The 22,864-nt window shown below is 44.2% G+C and overlaps 1 protein-coding gene across 1 annotated transcript; it reads right to left on the bottom strand.

Moving 5' to 3' along the window:
• Positions 1-4,689: 4,689 nt before the first annotated feature.
• Positions 4,690-22,436, bottom strand: DDX21 (DExD-box helicase 21). The gene is made up of 17 exons (XM_066600644.1): positions 22,279-22,436; positions 19,941-20,072; positions 19,668-19,856; positions 19,356-19,502; positions 18,127-18,202; positions 16,749-16,927; positions 16,459-16,576; positions 15,614-15,799; positions 15,014-15,159; positions 13,538-13,690; positions 13,283-13,444; positions 13,038-13,157; positions 10,140-10,213; positions 9,551-9,710; positions 7,532-7,666; positions 5,582-5,626; positions 4,690-4,981 (listed from the first exon to the last, which is right to left on the bottom strand). The coding sequence occupies exons 1-17, from the start codon at positions 22,330-22,332 to the stop codon at positions 4,754-4,756; spliced, it is 2,304 nt and encodes a 767-aa protein (XP_066456741.1). The 5' UTR covers positions 22,333-22,436; the 3' UTR covers positions 4,690-4,753.
• Positions 22,437-22,864: the final 428 nt, after the last annotated feature.

Raw genomic sequence — 22,864 nt, 5'->3', positions numbered from 1 at the left:
ATCCATACATGGCTATGGGGAACCTGGTGGTTTGCATTATCCTGCATTTAGTTGCTATAACGATATCCCTACTTTTCCAGATTTTGTCCATGTTTAGCATCGCGTCCCCCCCCCCCCCCTTCCCGCCCAATGCCATCCTACATTTTATCTCTGGCATAGATTTTCCAGCCGCATTCTATGGCCTCGTTGTCGATTGTGATTTGAATTTGGCCATTTTTTTGCAGTCATATTTTTTGTCAATAAATTCAGGTAGAGGCCTTTATCCTTTTAGGATTGGTTTCTCGGCTGTCATACGGGCAGTTATGATTGAGTGGCTGCTTCTTCATGTTTCTATTAACCCCTACAGTATGGACTAACCAACATTGGCCACTGAAATGGCATATTTGTAGAAAAATTGCAATTTTTACTTTGCACCATCAACTGCACATTAATTGCTGGAAAATAAGTTTGACACACATGGTGGTCACTATACCTCTGAAAGAAAATTGACGACATCCGGTAGGAAAAACCTCCCAATTTCAGACTACCACCGACCCTAGTCTTGTCAGTACTACATCTAGCTCCTGCTCGCTGTCTGTACTCAGACCAACAACAGAGGAAGAAGTCTCCAGATTGCTCTCCTTTGCTCGCCCGACCACCTGCGCTAGTGACCCTCTCACCTCCTCCGGTCCCTCTCCCCAGTTGTCATCTCCCACCTCACCACCATATTCAACCTCTGGCATCTTCCCCTCCTCATTCAAGCATGCCATCATATCCCCACTGCTAAAGAAACAGACTCTTGACTCGACCAATACTGTTAACTATTAGAACACCTGGTCTACTCCAGCCTTATAAGCCATCTATCAGAAAACTCTTCTTGAGCCCCTACAGTCTGGCTTCTGCCCTCTACACTCAACAGAAAACACCCTTACAAAAGTGTCAAACGACCTCTTGACAGCCAAATCGAGGGATGACTACTCCCTACTGATCCTCCTTGATCTCTCTGCAGCATTTGACAAGGTTGACCACAAACTCCTTCTCGATAGGCTTCACTCCATCGGCTTAAAGGACACTGCTCTCTCCTGGTTCTCCTCCTACCTATCTGACCATTCACTCAGTCTCCTTTGCTGACTCTACCTCTCCTCCTCTTTCCCCAGGGCTCGGTCCTTGGCCTCCTCCTCTTCTCCATCTACACAGCCCCCCTATTGGACATACTATCAAGACATTTGGCTATTAGTACCATCTCTATGCTGACACCCAGTTATACACTTCTTCCCATGATACCACAGCACCATTCCTCCAGACCACCACCGACTGTCTGCTGTCTCTAACACTATGTCCTCTATCTACCTAAAACTGAACCTCTCAAAAACTGACCTACTGGTGTTTCTATCCTCTTCTAACCGACCTCATCCTGACATCTCAGTGTGTGGCATCACCATAACGCCTGGAGAGCACTCCCGCTGCTTTGTGTTTATATTCGACCCCGATCTCTCCTTCACCCCCTACATCCAATCTCTGGCCCAAACAGGTCAGCTGCACCTCAAGAACATCGCAAGAATCCACCCTTTTCTCGCCATGCACATGCTAAAAACACTCACGGTTGCCCACATCCATTCACATCTCTATTATTGCAGCTCACTGCAGATCAGCCTACCCTGCGCCAGACTCGTCCCTCCAATCCATCCTGAATGCAGCAGCCAGGCTTATCTTCCTGTCCAGCCTCTGTTCTGTGATGCTCACTGCACTGGCTGCCCGTCAAATACAGAATCCAATTTAATCTCACCGCTCTCATCCACCCTACATTGCCTCCCTCCTCTTAATCCAGCACCCAGCTCATGCTCTCTGCTTTGCTAATGAAATCAGATTAAGCACCCCTTTAATAATTCGAACCTCTCATTCACGCCTCCAAGACTTCTCCAGAGCAACACCAGTCCTCTGGAATGCGCTACCCCAAACTATCTGGGCAATCACTGACACAAAACATCAGGCTTGCTCTAAAAACGCACCTCTTCAGGGAGGCATGCCACATCTAAATCAAACCCCTCTGTACTGCGCCTGATAACATGCTCCCTGTCCTACTGACTGCAGTCCCTGCTAGCCGCAATCAACCGGCACCTGCAGTTATACCAATTCAGCGACCACACGGCTTAAAGGGGTTGTCCCGCGAAAGCAAGTGGGGGTATACACTTCTGTATGGCCATATTAATGCACTTTGTAATGTACATTGTGCATTAAATATGAGCCATACAGAAGTTATAAACTTACCTGTTCCGTTGCTAGTGTCCCCGTCGCCATGGTGCCGTCTAATTTCAGCGTCTAATCGCCCGATTAGACGCGCTTGCGCAGTCCGGTCTTCTCCCTGGTGAATGAGGCTGCTCGTGCCGGAGAGCTGGTCCTTGTAGCTCCGCCCCGTCACGTGTGCCGATTCCAGCCAGTCAGGAGGCTGGAATCGGCAATGGACCACACAGAGCCCACGGTGCACCATGGGAGAAGACCCGCGGTGCATCGTGGGTGAAGATCCCGGCGGCCATCTTAGTAAGGTAAGGAAGAAGTCGCCGCAGCGCGGGGATTCGGGTAAGTACTAAACATTTTTTTTTTTAACACATGTATTGGGTTTGTCTCGCGCCGAACGGGGGGCCTATTGAAAAAAAAAAAAACCGTTTCGGCGCGGGACAACCCCTTTAAGTTTGACCATTGTCTGTGTATAGCATACCTCACTTTCTATCTCGCCATACTGTGCACATCTCCAGCCCCTTTACCTTCTGTATCACCCCATTATCTGTAGTATGTAAGCTGGCTGGAGTCCCTCACCTCTTCTATTTCCATCAATCAATTGCTGCATGTAATAGTGTTTTTTGTTTCTGTTCCCAGTCTTGTAAGTGCTGCGGAATAGGTTGGCGTTGTTCAAAATCTATTACAAGTTTTCCATCAATAGTGTATGTGAAGAGACCGCTAAGGTGCATTTAGACAGAACGATTGTTCAAGAGAACAAAACTGAACACGAACTAGAAGCGTGCGGTTCTCATTCATTGTTCAGTATCAGCTGGCATGAAATCGCCAGCTCACACACTTGTCGTGCAGTTTAAACGCTGACCATTTAGTGTTTCACATAGGAATGTGCAAATAGGAAGATGGAACAATACCTCTGCAGCGCCAACTATTGGAAGGTAGCATTCTTGCAAGTCAAATGGTAGACTTTTCAAACAAGCCTTATAACAGTGACTGGGAATTGTAAGCCAAATACACGACCGTACACATACAGCTGTTTCAGGGTAATTACCCATCAGTGTGCAGTAGGTTTCTGGCTTGGCTAGTGAGAGGCATATAAATCTGTCAGGAAGGAGAGCACCTAGGTGAGTGAGGAGACTTAGCTGTTCATGCATGGCCCTATGACTGTGCATGGTTATCTGGCTTTGCCTTACAATTCAGTCATTGTTTAAAGACTTGTTTAAAAAGTCTGACATTTACTTGCAGAAATGCTGCCGTCCAATAGATGGCGCTGTAGAAGCATTGTTCCAGCCTACAATTTGCATATTTTTCAAGAGAGCATGGATGGCCGAAGTCTCCGCATACACCTTCAAGGTGTCATCTCATGTAGAAAGGGATACCCTTCCTGACCCACATAGGTAGGGAGTAACACTCTGTGGTGTGGTCTACAGGCTGCATGAGCGTAAACGTGACGGTGGTGACAGCACCAGCTCGTTATGTGTAAAATAAGCACAAGTTCAGGACAGTGTACATAAGAAAAAAAAAAATAGATGACTAAATGGTATAAGGTGGAGAGAGGACAGTAAAGGAGGGGAGAAGCTGCCCATATGGTAATGTGGTGGCAGCGGGGTTACTGTACACTGTAGGGTTTTCAAGTTCCTTTTAAAGGATTTGAAAGTAGAAGAGAGTCCAATTACTTGGGGTACAGATTTCCGGTGATGCAAGGGAGAAATCTTAGGAGACAACGGTGCAAGGAGCCGACATAAGAAGGGCATAGGGAACATGCAGGAGATTGGATATAGAACGTGATAGTTTGTCATTACAGCATCATTGTTCTCATGAGACTCCCCAAATTGTATCCTCCGCTCATTGGTGACACTGCCCAGGCCCCTCAATTATGTGCCACTTCCACTGCATAGACAATGAAAGATCCTATGTGAAGTATTAAGGCCCTTTTACACAAGCTAACAGTCTTTTGGACATCTACAAGTGCCGCCGTCAGCGCTCTTGCAGAGCATTCAAAGACTTGGTTTATCGCTCATTGCTTCACCTCCTATGGGAAGCGCTGAGCAGGGAATTTACACAAAACGACAAGCCAACAAGGTTTTCTTTTTTTTACCAACCACGAACAAGTGTGAATGCAAAAAACTGCCTCTTAACGATTACCACTTAAATTTGTTTGAAGTGCAACAGGCCAAACCTGTATAAAGGCAGGCAACCTCATAGAAGCTATACCATTAGAGCTGTGCTCCCGGATCAGACTGGGAGTACATATACAGTAATATGCCTTGGCCTAGGAGCAGTGAAAGAAGGGAGCTGGGTGTAATCAGCAGGGATTGGAGGTGACTAAAGGTGCAGCTCAATGAAAAGCTTAGTATATGTTCTTTTCATTCGTTAAGAGTAGGAAGGTATAATTACAAGAACACAAGATTTTTTAATAGGGTTTTTAATAACTGCAAGAGTGCACAGCTATATATGAAATAAAAAGGAAGCGGCAGGTTCATTAACTTATTTTTTCAGAGAAAACTTAACAAAACAAAAACAGAACAAAACATGGAGTCTACTAGCGTCTAAAGCCTCCTCCACGTCTGTTGCCTCCTCTCTGGGATGAATTCCTGTTATTGCCTCCACGTCTGTCAAAAGATCTTCCTCCTCTGCCGCCAAAAGATCTTCCTCCTCTGCCGCCAAAACGTCTGCCATGTGATCCAGTCATGTCGCTCCTGGATTCCTGAAGCTCGGGTAATTGTGTTGCGACTGAAACCTCCCAGCGTCTTGAATTTCTCCAGGTGTCCTTAAGAAGATAAATAATACAAGTCTAAATACACTGCGATATTAGATTTCTAATAGTGCTCTATTACATTTTCCTAGAGTGAATTTACTATTTTGCCTCTGCAAAAAGACCAAATAAAATCCAAAACGTGATCAGACGAGCGTTTCCTACCACAGTCTTTTACCTCAGTAGTCAAATGTTATATTGGAGTGAAGTGTGGCTTCATACTTCTATAACATCAAGATACATGAGCTTGCTTTTCCTTAAAAAGGGAAACTAAACGTTTTTCAAACTTCAGACGTTTTGATTGTGGGGGTGCAGGTGCCAAGACGCCTACCAAATCGCTAAAACAAACAGGCAGAATTGCTTATCTGAGCAATGTGCTCATTCAGCCAATTGCATCACTGCTCGGAGAGGTGTATAGGCTCCATAGAAAGTCTATGGCATCCATACACCACCCATAGTGGCAGCTGAATAAGCACTTCTGCCATTGTGGGGGGCACCTGGACCCCCACCAATCAAAACTTTTAAACACATTACAAGTTTGAAAAAAGTTCTACTTTGCTTGTTGGAAAACATTTAAACATACCAGTCTCATTTAAGAATATATCAGTGACTTACTTGCATTGTCTTTAAGGTTTCTGGCTTAACATCAAAACACGCCCCCTGTTGGAAGAGAGAAGACAATAGTTTATCATATGTAAAGAAGCTTTCAAATATGTAGTACACATGCAAAGAGATTGCACTGCAAAGTTTCTCAGTACCAGTTAGTGATGCAATGCTTATGGCATATGGATGTCAGAGCCAACTGCTCTGGACCCACTACTCATTAATCGGCAAGAACCTCTGCAAAGGAGGACTTGTGCCCTGAAGGACTCAGACAGCCATGGTTTGCATGGTCACTCATTAACTCCAATGTCTTATGTAACACTTAATTTCTCATCCACACTTATGCTATGGTTTTCATTTTTAGCTCTGTTATAGGAAAAAAATAACGGAATCCCTGCGCTGAACAGGCCCCATTAACTACAATAGGATTAGTTCAGTTTCTGTCGCGCTGTATACCATTTTCCCAGACTAAGTAGCTTGGATACAAGATGCGATACGGCCAGGCCTGGAAGCATACAGGTTCTGTAAGGCATGCTGCGGCATATCGGTCCATATTTGCTGTAAGTGGCCCGCTAGACTAGGCTGTCGAAGTTGAAGTCCCAGATGGTCCCATACGTGTTCTACGGGCTATAAATCTGGTGACCGGGCAGCCATGGAAGTGGGACAATGTTGTGGAGACATTAATATGACCCTCTTGTGCGTGCGGCCGAGCATTATCCTGATGGAAACTGCTTCTCGAAAGCCGCCATGAGAGGAACACATGTGGCTGCAGGATGTCCTAAACATATCGCTGAGCTGTCATTGTCGCTCATACCTCTACTAGGGGTGACTGACTGTTTGCAATGACTCCTCAAACCATCAGGCCAGCAGTGGGGGCAGTGTGCCACTCCACAACAAAAGGATAGAAGCACACACCCCCATGGCCCCAGACACGAACACAGCCATAGTCAGCGCCAAAATTAAAACTGTATTAGTCGCTAAAAATAACCTGGTTACGCTCCGTAGCGTCCAGTTTTATTGTTTGCAACACCACTGCAAAAGAAGGTGGTGGGTGTCAAAGCCCGTACATGTAATGGGTGTCATGACAACAAGTGTTCTTTAGCCAAGTGCCTGCAAACTGTTCCGACAGACACCGGGGTCTGCAACGATGGCGCCACCTGTCCGTAGATGGCGGACAATGAAACAGTCGTAGTGGCTTGTCACATGATCCTCTATTGGTAGTCTGTCAAGGGTGTCCTGAGCCCAGTCTTCTTGCGTGCCAACACGCATCCACTGGTCCCAACACCTTTTAACAGTCTGGTCAGAACAGCCAGGTGGTGACAATTCCTTGATACCAGAGTCTGGGAGGGGCGTTTTATTGGAATATGAGAAGCTGGATGGTTGTAACGGGGCGAAACCTCTTCTGAGTCGTAGAGGCATCTAGTGGCCAACAAGCTCTAAACAAGTGAAAGAGGCCACTACACACAAGGAGCCCCTGACAGCCTTTAATAGTCCAAGGGTGGAACCACTTTTAGGGCCTCAGGTGACAAAGTTCATCTAATCACGCTGCAACTCTAAGCATTTGCATATTTGCCCAAGATGCAACTGCATGCAGAGTTTCGCAATAAAGCAACAATTTCTTCTAGGGGTGTTTTTTTTTTTTTTCACTAAAAACTCCATATTTGCTGTGAATTTTCCACTGCAAAGAAATCTGCACTCAATGGTGCAGAATTGCCATGGAATTCACCTTGGCATTGCAATGAAAAAAAATCCATGCTCAGATCCACAGCAAACAATTGACGTACTGTGGCTTTCAAAACTGCAGTGCATGGCAATCCTGCATGTCATTTTTCTGCACCATGTGGGTGACATTTGTCAAGTCTCATCTACATAGCTTGCACTATAAATGCTGTGGATTTTCCATGTGTGAAATCTGCAACATTTAAGCCATGTGTGACCAAAGCCCTATACTACAAAACTTACCATGGAGTCCTTTAGGAGGCACATTCTCTGTATTTTTGACTCCATGTCTTCTCCCATGTCTTCCTTAATTGAACGCCAGACATAGGTAGGTGAGTGGATGGCAACTGAACACTTCAAAAGCACTGTAACATAGCCCTAAAAAGTAGGGGAAAAAATGTAAGAACATGCAGCAGAGTAAAGCACCTTTCAAGGAAATTAATGAATACTGTCATGCAACATTATAAACATTTTCTGCGCCGTCGCTTGGCTACGATGTGGAAACCCGCAACCTTTCCGCAATGTCCTTGACTTCACTGGAAACAGTTTGTGCAGAATCCGTACAAGAATAGAGCATGCTGCGATTTTATTTCCGCGAGCGGAAATCGCAATTGCTCTCCGCTCATGTGAGCGGACATCCGAATGCTCTATTTTTGTTAATGGATGCAGAATGCCGCGGATCGCACACACGGGTGACTAGTGCGGATTCAGCAATCCAAATCCAGTCACGCGAGACAGACCTTACATACGATTGTCATTTGAAGGAACAACTGAACGAATTACCAACTTTTTTGCATACAAATGTTGAGTATTTAGACTTAAAGATAATCCTCTGAAATCCTCTCCATTTCCCCCATGAGCTAAAGTAAACACTCTACATGTTTGCTCAGGTGGGATTGTGTTTATGTGAGGAATCTCAGGCCAGCAGGTTTTTAATTAGTGTGAAAAAAAGCCATTTTGTCTGCCGGTACATAGTCATTGTTAAGCTCCATTTAGATGGGATGAATGTCGGGCAAACTATGCCCGACACTCGTCCCTGTGTCCTCGCTTTCATGCTGTTTCACGGGAGCCAACATCACTGGCTCGCTCACAGAGCGGCCAGCAGGGGGGTGGGGCAGCTGGAGGAGATTTCTCTCCTTGCTCTCCCTTGCCCCTCTCCATTGACTTAATGTTGCGGCCGATCAGTACTAAACGTCTGCTATCTACACTGAGCGATCAGCTCATTGTACATTGTTGATGCTGCATGGATGATGAGCAGATCGCTGATTGTTCAGTGTAAATAACAGCCCCTATGTTAAGTCAATGGAGAGGGGCAGGGCAGCACGAGGAGAGAAATCTCCTCCAGCCACCCTGCTGTGAGCCAGTGATACTAGAGCACGGGAGCTAGTATGTGCGGGTGTTGTAAGAATATAAATGTGTTTCTTAAAGCAGCCTATGCAAATATATGCATGTATATGTTCATATATCCACCTTCATAGAAAATAGCTAGCAGTGAAATGGTTAACTGGTTCATTCTTATGCTGGTATCCTGAAATACACTCCTTATCTCAAAGTTCTACAAGATCCTGAGATGTCTCTCTCATGAGAAAGACCCGAGATGCCCAGCGCTCATAAGGAGGGGACTACTACTTATCTACTCCCTTGGATTCCTTAGTCCAGGCAGAGATATTGATAGTCTATTCTAGTTGCGTTTCTTAGAAATTACATGTTCACATAGCAACATACACCTGGGGCATAAACGTATGTTAATCATCAGCGTTGTTGCATACTGGGCCAATCATGAGTTGTTATGATGTTTGGAGGGGTATGCATGTAATTGGTGCGTCATATTCAGTATAACTGTTTTGTACTTCCTTACAATAAACCAGAAGGGTATGGGGGCTCACGGGGAGTAAGTACCCCCGAGTTCGAATACATATATTCATGCATAAAGCAAACCAGTGAAATCTTCTGGAATATGATTTATTCCCATAACACAGGGATGAGTGTTGGGCATATTTTGCCCGACATTCGTCCCATCTAAATGGAGCCTTAGTTTTTCAAATGACTTAACAAATGTCATTTAAACGCAGTGAAAAGCAAGGGAACTAAACCATTTTCAGGCAGGCTGAAACTCAGCAATAAATGAATAGTGCACGATGGCTTTGCATTTACACGCAACGATTATCATGCAAATGCGTTCGTTTGAACAAATTTTGAGCGATAATCATTGTGTGTAGATGGGCCTTAAGTGCTACATGCTAGGTTTCACGGGTGCCTTACCGGCTCCATGTTAAAAAGTGATCTCTGTTTGAGGGACGAGGCTCCAGAAATAAGAGCCAATGCTGCTGCCAATGCATTCAGGGCTCCCTTCTGCTCAATAAGTTCTTCAGCAAATATTTTAAAGTGTTCGATGGCGTCATCTGGGACAGAGTCCAATGACCTGCAAAAAGATGCAGAGGACACAAAAGTTATCCATATGTAATGACTGCTACATATAATCATGTCCCCCTAGTACAGACAGCAAAACATATTCTGATCAAACTGTACCCCTAGAATCATGTCTCCTACAGCAAGAGACCCACTAGCACACCAGCCATCTCCTGTACAGCTGTCTAGTGGGCCCCGTTTTGCACCCTTCACATTGTTTTGTACAAACTAGTGATCAATGCCACAAGTTTTATTAAAATTACACTCATATGTACCAGGGTGACTGAACCTCTCTACCAATCTAATTATACAGTGATGTGTATTATTTATGTGCTGCACCTGTCTATCACTGTATGTTCTTTATGCTACTTAATTTTCAATAAAATTAGTTTTAAAAAAATTTATACTGATATGTAATGGAAAATATACATATAAAAATTACTTGATGGCATCAGCACTAGATGACTTGGCGACATTCATTACGGTTGGAACTCCAACTCTCTTGAAGGTGATTCCCTGCAAGACAAAAAGTAAAAAAACTTACTGTGCAAATCAAGCCATTAAGATTTATATGTCAATTTCAAAGTCCGTCAGAGTCAAACAGCGGTCAAAACTTAACCCTGATGAAACAAAGCACCTTATTATCACGCAAAATTGGTACAAACAATAGTTCAAACGCATCAATTTTCCTTCCGTCTGTTTTTCTGAGCATCTAACTTTTGCAACGCTACTTAAGGGAAAGACGATTGCATTGACCAGTCCAGTTTTTGTTGCAATGCGTATATCCTTGCTTTTCCAGATCTTTTCCATTCCTTGCATTACAATCCTACCACCAAGTGTAATCCGTCTCTTGATCTCAGGTCCAGATTGCCCGTGTCAATCGATTTTGAATCTAAGGAAGCAGGATGGTGTCATCTGCATATCGGAGGTTGTTAACATTTCTGCCACCGATTTGGACTCCAGTTTCTAATTGATCCAGATTGCATTGCCTCATGACCGTTTCTGTGTACCGATTGAGAAGGACTGGTGATAGAATGCAGCCTTGCCGTACGCCCTTCTCGATTCCGAACCAATAAGTGTTTCCATAAGCTGTCCTGACTGTTGCTTCTTGGTTGTAGTAAAGCGGCCTTATAAGCTGTTCAATATGTTCTGGGACGCCCATTAGCTTCAGACACTTCCAAAGCTTGTCATGTTCAACACAATCAAATGCCTTGCTGTAGTCGATGAAACACATGTACACGTCCTTCTGAGGCTCCCGGGTCTTCATGATCCAGTGCAGTTTTGCGATTTGGTCTCTGGTCCTTTGCAGAAGCCACCTTGAACAATTGTCGCAATGCGTTTTTGTATGATCTTTAAAATAATTTTTTTCTTGCGTGAGGTATGAGGGCGAAGGTGCGGTAATTGGAACATTCTTGAGCATCACCTTTTTTTGGAAGAGCGACGAAGACAGATCTTGTCCAGTCTTTGGGCCACGATTTGGAGCTCCAGATCTTTTGACATAGGTCGGTTAGGATCTTGACTAGTTCGAGCAGTTCGGCTGTATGTGATCAATACCCGGACCTTTCCTGTTTGGTAGTTGTTTCAGGGCCCATGTGACTTGTTCCTCCAGAATGTCCGGTTCTTGTTTTACTTGATGTACGTGATCCAACGGGTTGTCTGTCTGATTGCCTGCATACAGCTCTGCTGTATATTCTCTCCACCTACACTCGATTGGATTTTCTTCTTGTAGTAATTTGCCATCCCAGTCTTTGATATTTGCTGACTTGTTTCTTCCAGTTTTACGCATTGGTGATTCCAGTAGCGCTCCTTGTCTCCTCTGACTGTTCTTTGAAGTTCCACATTTAGCTGTCTGAATTCAACGATGGAGCCTGCTGCTCGGCGCTTGTTGGCGATTCTGATGGATTCATCCGATAGCCATTGCGGTCGTTTTGCAGATTTTTTTTTTACTTTAAAAGGGGATGATTTGTTCAGCTGTATTCAATGTGATGGATTTGATTTCCTCCCATAATTCATCAGGGTCTTTTCCGATGGTGCTAAGCGCTTCAAAATTGGTTATTCACTTTGACTACGTATCATGAAGGGATGTTGTCTACATCGAAACGGCGTACTGCTGGTGGCCTTTTGATGTTGCTGAATCTGACCTTGATTTTTGCGGCTAGTATCTGATGATTGAAGCCGTAGTCCACAACCGGAAGTGTTCTGACAGCCAGAATTGAGCTTTTCCAATGCAGTTGACGTAGGAAGTAGTTGATTTGGTTTCGGTGCACGCCATTTGGGGAAGTCCATGTGTACAAACGGTGCTTTGGCTGCTCAAACCATGTGTTCATGATGGATAGGCAGTTTTCCGTGCAACTTTGGACCATATGGTCACCTGCATTATTCCGCTCACTCAAACTGAATTTGCCAGCAACTTGTAGATCTTCTCCAGGAGCAGATTTTTGCATTGAAATCCAGTTATAGAAGTGATATCCTTGGCAGGAGTCCGATTGATTGAAAAATTCTATGTCACTCTCCAGCAAGCAATGTCCTCATCTGTTTTTAGCAGGCTGTCAGCAATAAACGACTGCCCATTTACTGTGAATGGCGGTGGACGGACACGATCTCTGGCCCACTTCGCCTTTATTTACAGAACGGCTATAGCTCCTGAGTAAAGCACAAGAGCGATAGTTGGGTAGTCACCCCGAGTGAAAGTATCTTTGCAGTAGAGTAGGAGCTAGAAAGAGAACTTAAAAGGGGTTTTCAAGGCAGAATACTATTGATGACCTATCCCTCAGGAAAGGTCATCAATAGTCGATTTGTCAGGGTCCCGAGCGGCTAACCAAAGCTAATCAGCTGATTGTGTACCTGCTAACAGCACCATAATTACACAGAGGTCGTAGCGGAAGTCCCTGCTCCGACCCCTGAAGTGACCGGCACTTCGAAATGCAAGCACGGGTCACATTAAAATCAACGTGAGCCGTGCCTGCAGTTACAAGTGCCGGTCATTACACAGAGGTCGGAGCAGAGACTTCCGCTTCAACTCCTGTGTTATTGCAGCACTGTCAGTGGGCGCACATCAGTAGTACAGTCCCTGGAAAACTCCTTTAATTTGCACTTCATGTAATTTAATGCATGGGTCTGTCTGTGAGCTGTTGCAGACTTAGGTGCTGTGTAAACATTACTTCATAGTGTTCTGGCTTTGCAAAAGGCCAAACGCACTCTTTAGTCATTCAAGCCATATTCACATGTCGAGTACTGAAGGGCATTAATATAATCTCTAATTACATCTTCGGACGAGGTTAGTCAGGAACGTCTGTACACAAGCATTTGGTAAAGAAAGTAATTCTTTCGGTTTACATACCGTACTTCTCTCAACATTGCTCAAGTAATGTCTGTCTCTGGGTTCATATAGAGACATGCAGATTCCTGTGCGCCCTGCTCTGCCTGTGCGCCCTGAACGATGAACATAGGCATCCGCTTCCTGTAGGAACAATGTATACATTAACAACGGTACAACTTGCAGTATAGGACAGACGTCCCCGTCAATCTTTTCTGACTCCCTGCACCTACATTATAAACCACCACCAAAAAAGTTAAGCCACTGACCTTTGGTGCAGAATACAATACAACGAGATCAACCTCTGGAATGTCTAGACCGCGGGCAGCAACATTGGTTGCAATTAAGACGTTAAAAGATCCATTTCTAAAGCCTTTCAAGATGACTTCACGCTCCTTTTGTTGAAGATCTCCATGTAATGCCTTGGCACTCTGGAAATAATGTTAAACAAAAATGAGAAATGAATTCGATACACTGCTTTGCTTATCCGTAGCCGATATCTTCAGAACATAAGGCATGCTAACCTGTTTTAACGAGCCGCAATTTGTTGACAACTCATGAGCTTCCAACTTGGAATCACAGAAGATAATTGCTCTCCCATGGTTTCCACTGTATACCTGAACAACATCACCAAGGACCGCAACTTTTTGGTATCTGTTAACTTCAATGGCCAAATGCTGCAAGAAAAGTCACATTTAGAAATAAGTACAAATTATATATTTCACACATAAAACTAATAGGTTTAATAGGACTGTCCCGAATGGACGAGGCTTATTTATGTGCCATGATGGGCCACTCATTTATTACAAAAGTTTTCAGGGACTTTTGATACTGATAACCTGTCCTTAGGATAGACCAAGATCAAATCTAAGGCTGAAGGATGCAGTTTCTCAGGAAGCTCGACCTCTCCTCCATGGTTTACCTGTAACGGTATGGTCATAACTTCTGTGGAAAATCCACAGCATTTGCAGTACAAGCTATATGGATGAGACTTTAAAAAGTTGAGTGTGGAAATGAATATGCAGTGCGGATTTTAGGTTTTCAGTATGTCAACTTATGCTGCGTATTTTCGGTTTGGATTCCGCCTCTTCAAATGAGGGGGAAAATATGCACTAATTTGTGCGGATTTCACTGCTGTGAAAAATCCTCTACATGGTAACATACTCCAACACTGCCGTACATCTTATAGCAGTTGTGCGTGATACAGCAGCTCAGTCGCAAACTATACTTTCAGATGCTTCTCTTTTTTAAAATCTGAGGCATGTAGAGGTTTCTTCCCACTGAATCATACAGAGCAGGCGGGGTGGCAATAAAAGTTGTGCCCCCCCCCCTTTTTTTTTTAATTACATCATATTACAGAAGCACACGCTGTGCCTATAGCACAGAATCGTAAAGACCAACAGCCTGTGCAGCTTAAGTGAGATGAGGCTTAAAGCGGGCATCTCAGTATACAATTATTTTCACAGAGCTCTGTATCCTGACTGTAAGACAGCACATACACCCCCACAGACGCTTACTAGCTAGTTTCCAGCCAATCTTTCTGCCTCCTATCCAGCCATGCATTTTTCTCGTCTTGGTGCATTAGTGAGCAGTCCCTTCAGCACTGCCGACATGACTGCCATTTGCTTGTGGAAAACTACATATTATTTCCCACAAAAACCTTGTTTCTCAACAGCCCTTTGTATATCCAGTATGGGCATAAGTAGTTATGAAGGCCATTTCAATTAAAATTTTGCTACCGGTAGATCAGTGGGATAAGAGTTCTGGGCTTGCTCAGATGAGGAGCTTTAACAACAGTTTCAGAAACCTGTGGCCGCAACTTGTGGGCCCAGTTAAATAAGCAACCTCTTTCAATACCAAACATCCAAAAACAATACTTAAAACAAGATTATTTCCTCTCATCTTTGTACTATATTCCTATTGTTAATGATAAAAAGGGGCGCAAGAGCAGAACTTGGGTACAAGAAGTGTGAACCAAGTTGTAGAAATAGAGAACTCACCTCAACAGTAATAGCGGCCCTCTGGCTACGGTGTCCGACCATGTCAATTTTTTCAAACTGTGCTTTCATGTACTTCTTAGCAACATTGTACATCCAGGCTGGGCAGGTTGCAGAGAACAGAAGAGTCTGTGGATTCTCACTTGGATCTTCAAAATACAAAATAAGAAATGCATTTTAACTGCATGTAAGTTCAGTATTATAGCCTGGTGATTAAACTTTCCAACTGTACTCCCCTAGGTCATTCATACATGTTAGTCTACTGTAAGCTTTTGAACAGTTTTAAATTGTGAGTTATCACTTTAAAAAAAGTCTATAGTAAAATATGAAAGGTAATACATGCAAGACATTTTTGTTATGGAAAACACTTAAAACTCAAGACGGATTGTTTCCATTGTAGTCAACGGAAGCCATCTGATCCGCGGTCGTTCGCAGATTCTGCGTCATCGCTAGGCGATGACGCGGAAAAAGCAGTCAGTTTAAAAAAAAATTTTTTTAAATTCTGTACTGTGCATGTCCCTCGACTCGCCGTGCCCTCCATCCGCACTACAGAAAAGAATCCGACCCGCCCGCTTGCATTCCGCCTAAATTCTTCTTACATACCAGATTTATAACGAGCAGATAATATTTCTTCTACTTGTTCAGAAAACCCCATGTCAAACATCATGTCGACCTCATCCAACACCACATGATTCAGAACGGTGAGATCCAACTTATAGTTCTGGATCAGATCTCTTATACGACCTGGGGTTCCAACCAGGATATCAATTCCTCTTTTTATAGAAGATACTGGAGAAGAAAAAAAAAAAAAGGAAAAAAGTTAGATCAGGTTTTTAAGCTACCTTCTGCGTTTGTTGCTTAATATCCTACACACATCCCATGGCAGCTACACAAGCAGAACATAAATGGGACTGCATGCACTGCTTTATCTTCCGTCCAAAACCCGGCCAGCTGGACGGAAAGCTATTAGTTTACTTTTCGTTTGTCGCTCACTTTTCAGCATAAAACTTAGCGCTATTTCGCTGACCATCTTGCTGCGCGTAAAAATCCCCACTCAGTGCTTCAAAGAGAATTTGAAGAAGCGCTGAGAGAAGAGTCCGTAAGTAGTGAGCAATACTCAGCGGTGATCTGCAAGTCTAAACGATCTGCACGAGCGCCAACTAGCGAGGACGTCACTTGCTCAAGCAGAGAGTTTAGCATTAGTTTAGTTTTAATTCTAGTCACTTTTCCTAAACTGAAATACTTAGATTTAGCACAAATGTTCAAAAATGTAAGTAATATCCCAAAAATTATTTTTTTAAAAATTATATAACACATTCGAATTAAAAAGGTAAAAGGGGCTTTATTATGCAACATTTCTATGTTTGTTGTACATGACAAACCAAATTCATACAGAAATGAGCAGTGGCAAACACATCCATGCCCCAATTTGCAGACCACCACCTCACCTTGCGCCTTATAAGGCGTTCCTCCATAGAAACAACAGGTCGTCAGTTTTTTAGAGATGCTGCGAATTTCGTTTGTTATCTGAATTGCAAGTTCTCTAGTGGGTGTAAGGATAAGCACCTAGAAGAGAAACAATATTACTGCGGGAATGTAATGCCCTCACACGGTCGGATGAGCAAGCATTGCTACAAGAGATTCTAAAGTTTGTTTTACTATATTTCATATCATAAAACCATCCAAACTGCTATGGCTCTATTCCCCCATTCAGCAAGGACCAGGACAAGAGCCTTACCCTAGGAGGACGTCCTTGCGCCAGTGGGGTTTTATCTTGGATCAGTTTCTCAATCACAGGAATTGCAAATGAAAAGGTTTTGCCGGTACCGGTGCGAGCCTGGACTACAACATCTTTACCACTGTAAGCAGTATGGAAGGTTTTGGCTTGAATAGGGAACAGATACGTGACTCCTTTAGCTGTAAGACAAGACAAATCCAGTGAGATTACAAGACTGCTTTTCTTAAAATCATTAAGATTTTTCTTTTCAAGTATACCATTCACAGTCATGTTAAAGAAAAAAATGGAAGTGTCCCTTAAATACACTTATTACAACATGCAGTGGTGAAGAAATAACTGCATGTATACCAATAAGCACCACCAGTACTGCTGAATGCTGCAAAAAAAGATGGGACCCCATAGCTCTGGAGTTACATGCCAGTCCTGAACAGGGGACTTCAGCTGCCAAATCAGTTACTTCCTAGGCTGTTAGATGGCAATTCCCCGTTTCCCTTACTAATACTGCCCCTAGTAAGGGAAATCATGAATCGCCACCATAGAGGGTCTCCTGTGAAGATAAATACTTAACTCTCCAGGATGTACTTACCCCCTTAAGTAGTAAGGAGGAGGGCTCCCAAGTTCCAGCAGTGTCCCCCTTTGCGCCTGCCTGCTTTTAAAGAGCTAGGGAGTGCTCCCAAAAAGGGGGGGGGGGGGGACACACTACGGCTGTCGGTCACTCAACTCAAGTTAAGGCTTGAATGTGCCAGCTTTTCTTTTGAGGTGAGGGCAGACAACAGAACAGTTAACTCCATTCTGTTCAACCTCCTCGGTGGGGTAACAGAGAGTCCTGCCTCTCTGCCCTAAATCCAAGAGGCAAGTTAAAAGAGCAGCAAGAAAAACAGGTCCGCCTCCTACAGACACCAAGCTAAAACGGATTAACTTGGTGCCTGCAGAAGGGGTAAAGCTAGTAAGAGGACTAACTTTCTGCTCAGTGTCGCCTCCTAGTGGCAGACCCACGGTTTTCAGCAGTGTCCCTCAATGATACGGATGAGAACTAGTGCTTACAACCAGTGTTTTTTGGATCTTTTTCCCACATGCATATTCTCTCTATAGAGAATGTAGCTGCATCCATGTACTACTTCTACTAGTACAGGCCAAATAACAGATCATAATGTCATATTGGACCTCCAAGCAGGGACCAGAAGATCTTGATTCAGACCAACACTAGTCTCCTGCTGGCTTCCACACAGAAGCTGGTAACCTGCTTTGTAGATTTAGTGCCAGCGTGCCCTTCACCAGCTTTATCTAGTGAAAGGCTCACTGGAAGATATAGGGACTTGTATCTCGAACATCTCACAAACTCCCCAATATAGCTGGCAAAAAAGAAAAAAAGTTTTACCTTTTAGATTTGCAATGGTTTCTTGGCTAATAGGATACTTAGAAAAGTCGCCTTCTATTTTCTCCAAGGCAGTTTCCTACAAAATATAATGAAAAACATAAATATATATAAACATGTTTTAAATGGTTAAATGAAGAATCTTTACCTAAAGTCTGAATGACCTTAAAAAGGAGTGTCACCAGTAAAGATCCCTTTAAGGTAAAGCATCTAATAGATTCCCCAAGTAAAAGAGGCTTGAGGGCTGCCAAACAGCATGACTTCTGCAGATTGTGCTTACTGCTCAGTATGTTGCTGCACCCATGGCCTCCATCAGACTAAAGAGCATAGCACGCAGCCTCGTGGTCATGCGCTCCTGTAAGTGGGCCGATAAACTAACAGTCATTTTAGAACAAAGTTAGGCTAACTGATATCCCTGCGGATACGAGGCGTTTTATATCAAAACCGCCTTCCATCACTTTGGGGAAGTAGCAATCCTCCGCCACAGCTGTCACAGTGTCTCCATTGTTTTCAATGGGGAGACCGCACATCGCCCCTTGCGTGCACCTAGCAGGTGGTTGGATGCTGCCGTGAGCCCCACTGAAAACAATGGGCAAATCAAGGGCTCATGTGTATGACCCCATACTGGTATACATCTCACGATTTTCTTGGCCATGTGACACTGCCTTAATAAAACAGGAAAATTTATCTAAACTAGTACAGACAAGAATAGGTTTGCTCAAAGTATCCCTATTGCTGAGAAATAGCAAATTAAGTTACAAGTGAGCAGAAACATTTACTTGTTTTCTGTGTGGTTTCAGGCATCCAGGCCAACACCATGCTTTCTATTAATGATGTGTACTGAAAGGCGTTGTGAGACTTACTATTGATGATCCATCCTAGTTGATTGGTGGGAATCCACCGCTGATCAGCTGATTACCAGGCCTGCTGTCCATACTTCAGCAGCCCGGGGTTGGTAGAACAGACACAGCTTCCATTGAACTCAATGGGAGCTGTGTGTACTACCAACCCAGGCCACTGCAACATTGACAGCGCTATCCGCACTGACAATGCACCTGCTGATCAGCGAACTGGCAGGGGTCCTATGCAATGAACCCCCACCTATCAACTATTGATGGCAAGTCATCAATAGTCCTGGATAACCTCTTAAATTAAAAGGGCTTTTCACAGAAGAATCAACAAGACCAAAACCTAGAGAAACATTGATCTTGACAGTTTCTGGAGGGACATACCTCATCATCGGTTTTGGATTGCGCCTCATTCTCTTCTACCTCAGGGTCTATTTTCATTCTCTTTGCTTGTGGGGCGGCAGTATCTGCAGTTTTCGTTCCTCCATTCTCGATATTAGAGGTCTTCTTTGCTTTGGGTTGTTTAACACTCTAGAAAAACACAAATTGGGGAAGGGAGAAAACAATAGTCAATGGCAAATCTTAGGAGAGTGCAGATCTAGCAAGGATCATAGACAGCAAAGAACCGGACACAAAGTGGGATCAGGACTAACTGGCACAGCGGGCAGATCCCGTGGACCGTCTGTGTAACGCTACCTTTTTGCTGTTAACCTCTGCCTCGGATTCCGCTGTGTCTTGTTCTTCCGATTCTTCTTTATTTTTCTTCTTTTTTTTGGATTTCTTTACTTTAGGAGCTTCGATAACTTCTTGCTCCTCATCTATTTGCTCCGCTGCTTCAGGAGAACTCCGTTTTTCAGCATGCTTCTTTTTCTTCAGTTTCGGTGTCTAAGAGGAAACAAATGGGGCTCATTAGATTTACAGGAGTGACGGAGGGAGCAGGCTGTTACAGTCACATCCGCGGATCGCTACCTGGTGATTGTCATTACAGTCTCCGTTCACCTCTCCGTTGATGTTACACATTTGCTCAAAATCAGGTTCTTCTGCATCCCCGTTCTGGATCTTTCTTTTCATCTTCTTGGGTGTGGGAGTTTCAGATGTTTTCTGGGGAAAAAAACAACATCAAGCATAAGAGACAGTTTGGGGGTAGCAGGAAGGGTGTTCAACTCACTGTTAAATCGCTTTTCATTGACAGATACTCTTGCCACTGATTCTGCGCAGGCAGCACCCATTGAAGTCAATGGAGGCCGTCCGACCCACAGCCCATATGCAACAACGTTAAGCGACGGTATGGGAAGTACAAAGTAAAAACAAAAGACACTGTGCTGTGCATGACAGATGGCGAGTCGCTGCGGCTATCTGCAATACAGATAATTTAGGTACGCGGGGGTCGCCAGCCCCATGCGGAATCCAGCCCGGCCATGCAAAGCGGGTCTTCGTCATCGTGATCCGCTACAACACGTACAACAGCAACTTGACTACAGGCTCCATGTGTTCTGTTACAAATAGGGCCACACTGATCACCTCTGATACCCCGCAACAAAACTGAGTTTGTTTCCACTGATACCATATTTGTGTGTCTGAATGTCATTAAACACAAGATACGAGGCTCTCAAATTGGAAAGATCATTTGTAACAACCCTGTCATTGATGCAGAACGTGGTAAGTGCATTTTTAACCCCTTAGTGACATAACTAATTTTAGCCTTCAGAGCCAGTAAATTGTATCCCCTTTTTTGTGCCAGCGGTCATAACTAATTTCTCCCCCACTGTAGCTGTACAACGCCTTGCATTTTGCAGGACGAGTTCCAGTTTTTATAGAAAACAATTTCAGGTACATATAATGTATTCAATAACTTTGCTTTTTCTTCATTGCCCCGGCAAAGGAAAACAAAATATTATATATATATATATTTTATTATTTTTTTTTTATATTTAGTAGTTTATTTTTATAGTGTTCAGTGTGTTATAAGTAGGTTAGCGTTATTCTACGGGTCATTAGGATTATAAAAACACCAAATATATAGAGGTTTAATTATGTTTTACTACTTTTGCACTACATATTTGATCCACAGACTGGCGCCACATTCCAGGACCAGAGCCCTTATTTTTCAGTCAGCAGAGTCGTATTGCGCCTCTTTTTTGCGGGACAGCTTGTATTTTTTGTCAGTGCCATTTTGAGGTATAAACAACTTTTTTTTTATTCTTGTTTTGGGGAAGTGAGGATCAGAAAACAGAATTTTTCTTTACCGTGTTGGATAAATGCCATATTTCACAGTTGCTAGGGATGCCGTGATGCCAATTATGTGGGTTTTTTTCTATCAATACTTATAGCCTTGTCTAATGGGGAAAAGGTTTCTACATTTTTTTTCTGCAGAAGTGTTTAGATGACGCGGTCAGCAATGACTGCAGCATCTGCGTGGTTAAAAGGTGCAGTAAGATGAGCAAGTCCTTTTCTGAGAAAACCCCCATATGTGACAATCAGAGAGCAAATATTTTCTCTGATTGATAGTGGTGACAACATGGACAAAACTGATCTCCCCCTATCCTGGGAGATATGGAGGAGAATCACAGCTCTTCTCTGTTGCCCACTAAGAGGTGGCAGTTGTAAATTCAGTATTCCAGACACCACTTCACATTTTTTATGCCCAGAAAATCCCTTTAAAGAATTGTTTGAGTTAAGGAAACTGCTGTCACCTGGTCCCCCATGCGTGAAAATAAATCAGCAGTTACCTTCCCACGCCAGCAGTGAGGGACGAGCGGGGAGTGAGCGCTGATTATTTTACCACATAGGGGACCAGTGATAGGGGCTTCCTTAACTCAAACAGTCCCTTTAATTTATTTTATTTTTTTTACTGTAACCAGTCTGTCAAACAGCTTACATCGTGAGAGCAGAGTTTTGCAGAATTCTTTATCTGTGGGGTAACAGATGCCGACAGATCGTCCCACAGATAAGCACACAAGAATGAGCATCGCTTGGTGAATGGAGGGGAAGGGCGACAAGGACATCTCCGTAGACTGCAACTAGTAAAGACGGAGATCAAAGCTGCGGATTTCCGCTTGCTTCCAGTACTTGATTCTGGAATGTTGGAGACCGCCATGTTCCATCCAGCAGCTAACAGTCCTGCTGGAGAACTACAAGTCTCGGCAGCCCCCTAACAACCCTTTGATGGGGCCAGCAGCCCACACTAGATGGGTCAGCTGATCTCCTGCGCACACAGCAGGTATTATGGCTGCGCGGACAGCTGATACCGTGTGACCCCGATAAACACCGCAGAAGCGCCGCCTGCTGGCCGCCCCCCGCCGCTCACCTTCTTCTTGACGACTCCGTTCTCCATGTCTGCGCTGTGAAGTATTCCCGGCATGAAGGAACGTCTCTAAAAGTCCCGCACCCAAGAGAGGGGAGAGCAACGGCCACGCTACAGGGCTAGCGTGAGAAGGAAAGAGGAAGTCGCGTCACTACCGGGAGGCCCTGCGAGCGGTGACGTCAGGGGGAGGACACGCAAAGCCAAACCACGCCCATCCACTGGTATAATCTTCCAGCTATTGGCCACCGCTGCTGAGCGGTGACGTAGGGAGGGAGGTACGAAAAGCCACAGCCACGCCTACTCGTGCGGCCATTGGCCACCGCGGGTGAGCGGTGACGTAATGGGGAAGAACGTAAACCTGAAGTTCTGCCCACCCACAAACTACTTGCATAATCGTGCGGCCATGCCACCGCTGGTGGGCGTGGTTAGGCCTACTGTTTGCCCACGAATGCGGGCCTGCACGCGCTGTGAGCACGTGTCCTGCTGGAAGACGCCTGCTTGTTTATTCCAAACCTTGTGCATATATGATGTGACAGCGCCGGATTATCAAACGTGTCTTATTTGTACATTGACACATAATTCTCAGCAA

Source organism: Eleutherodactylus coqui, chromosome 4 (genome assembly GCF_035609145.1).
Source record: "Eleutherodactylus coqui strain aEleCoq1 chromosome 4, aEleCoq1.hap1, whole genome shotgun sequence".
Lineage (NCBI taxonomy): Eukaryota > Metazoa > Chordata > Amphibia > Anura > Eleutherodactylidae > Eleutherodactylus > Eleutherodactylus coqui.
Note: the sequence above shows the minus strand (reverse complement) of the source record. Positions and strands in the feature narration are given on the sequence as shown.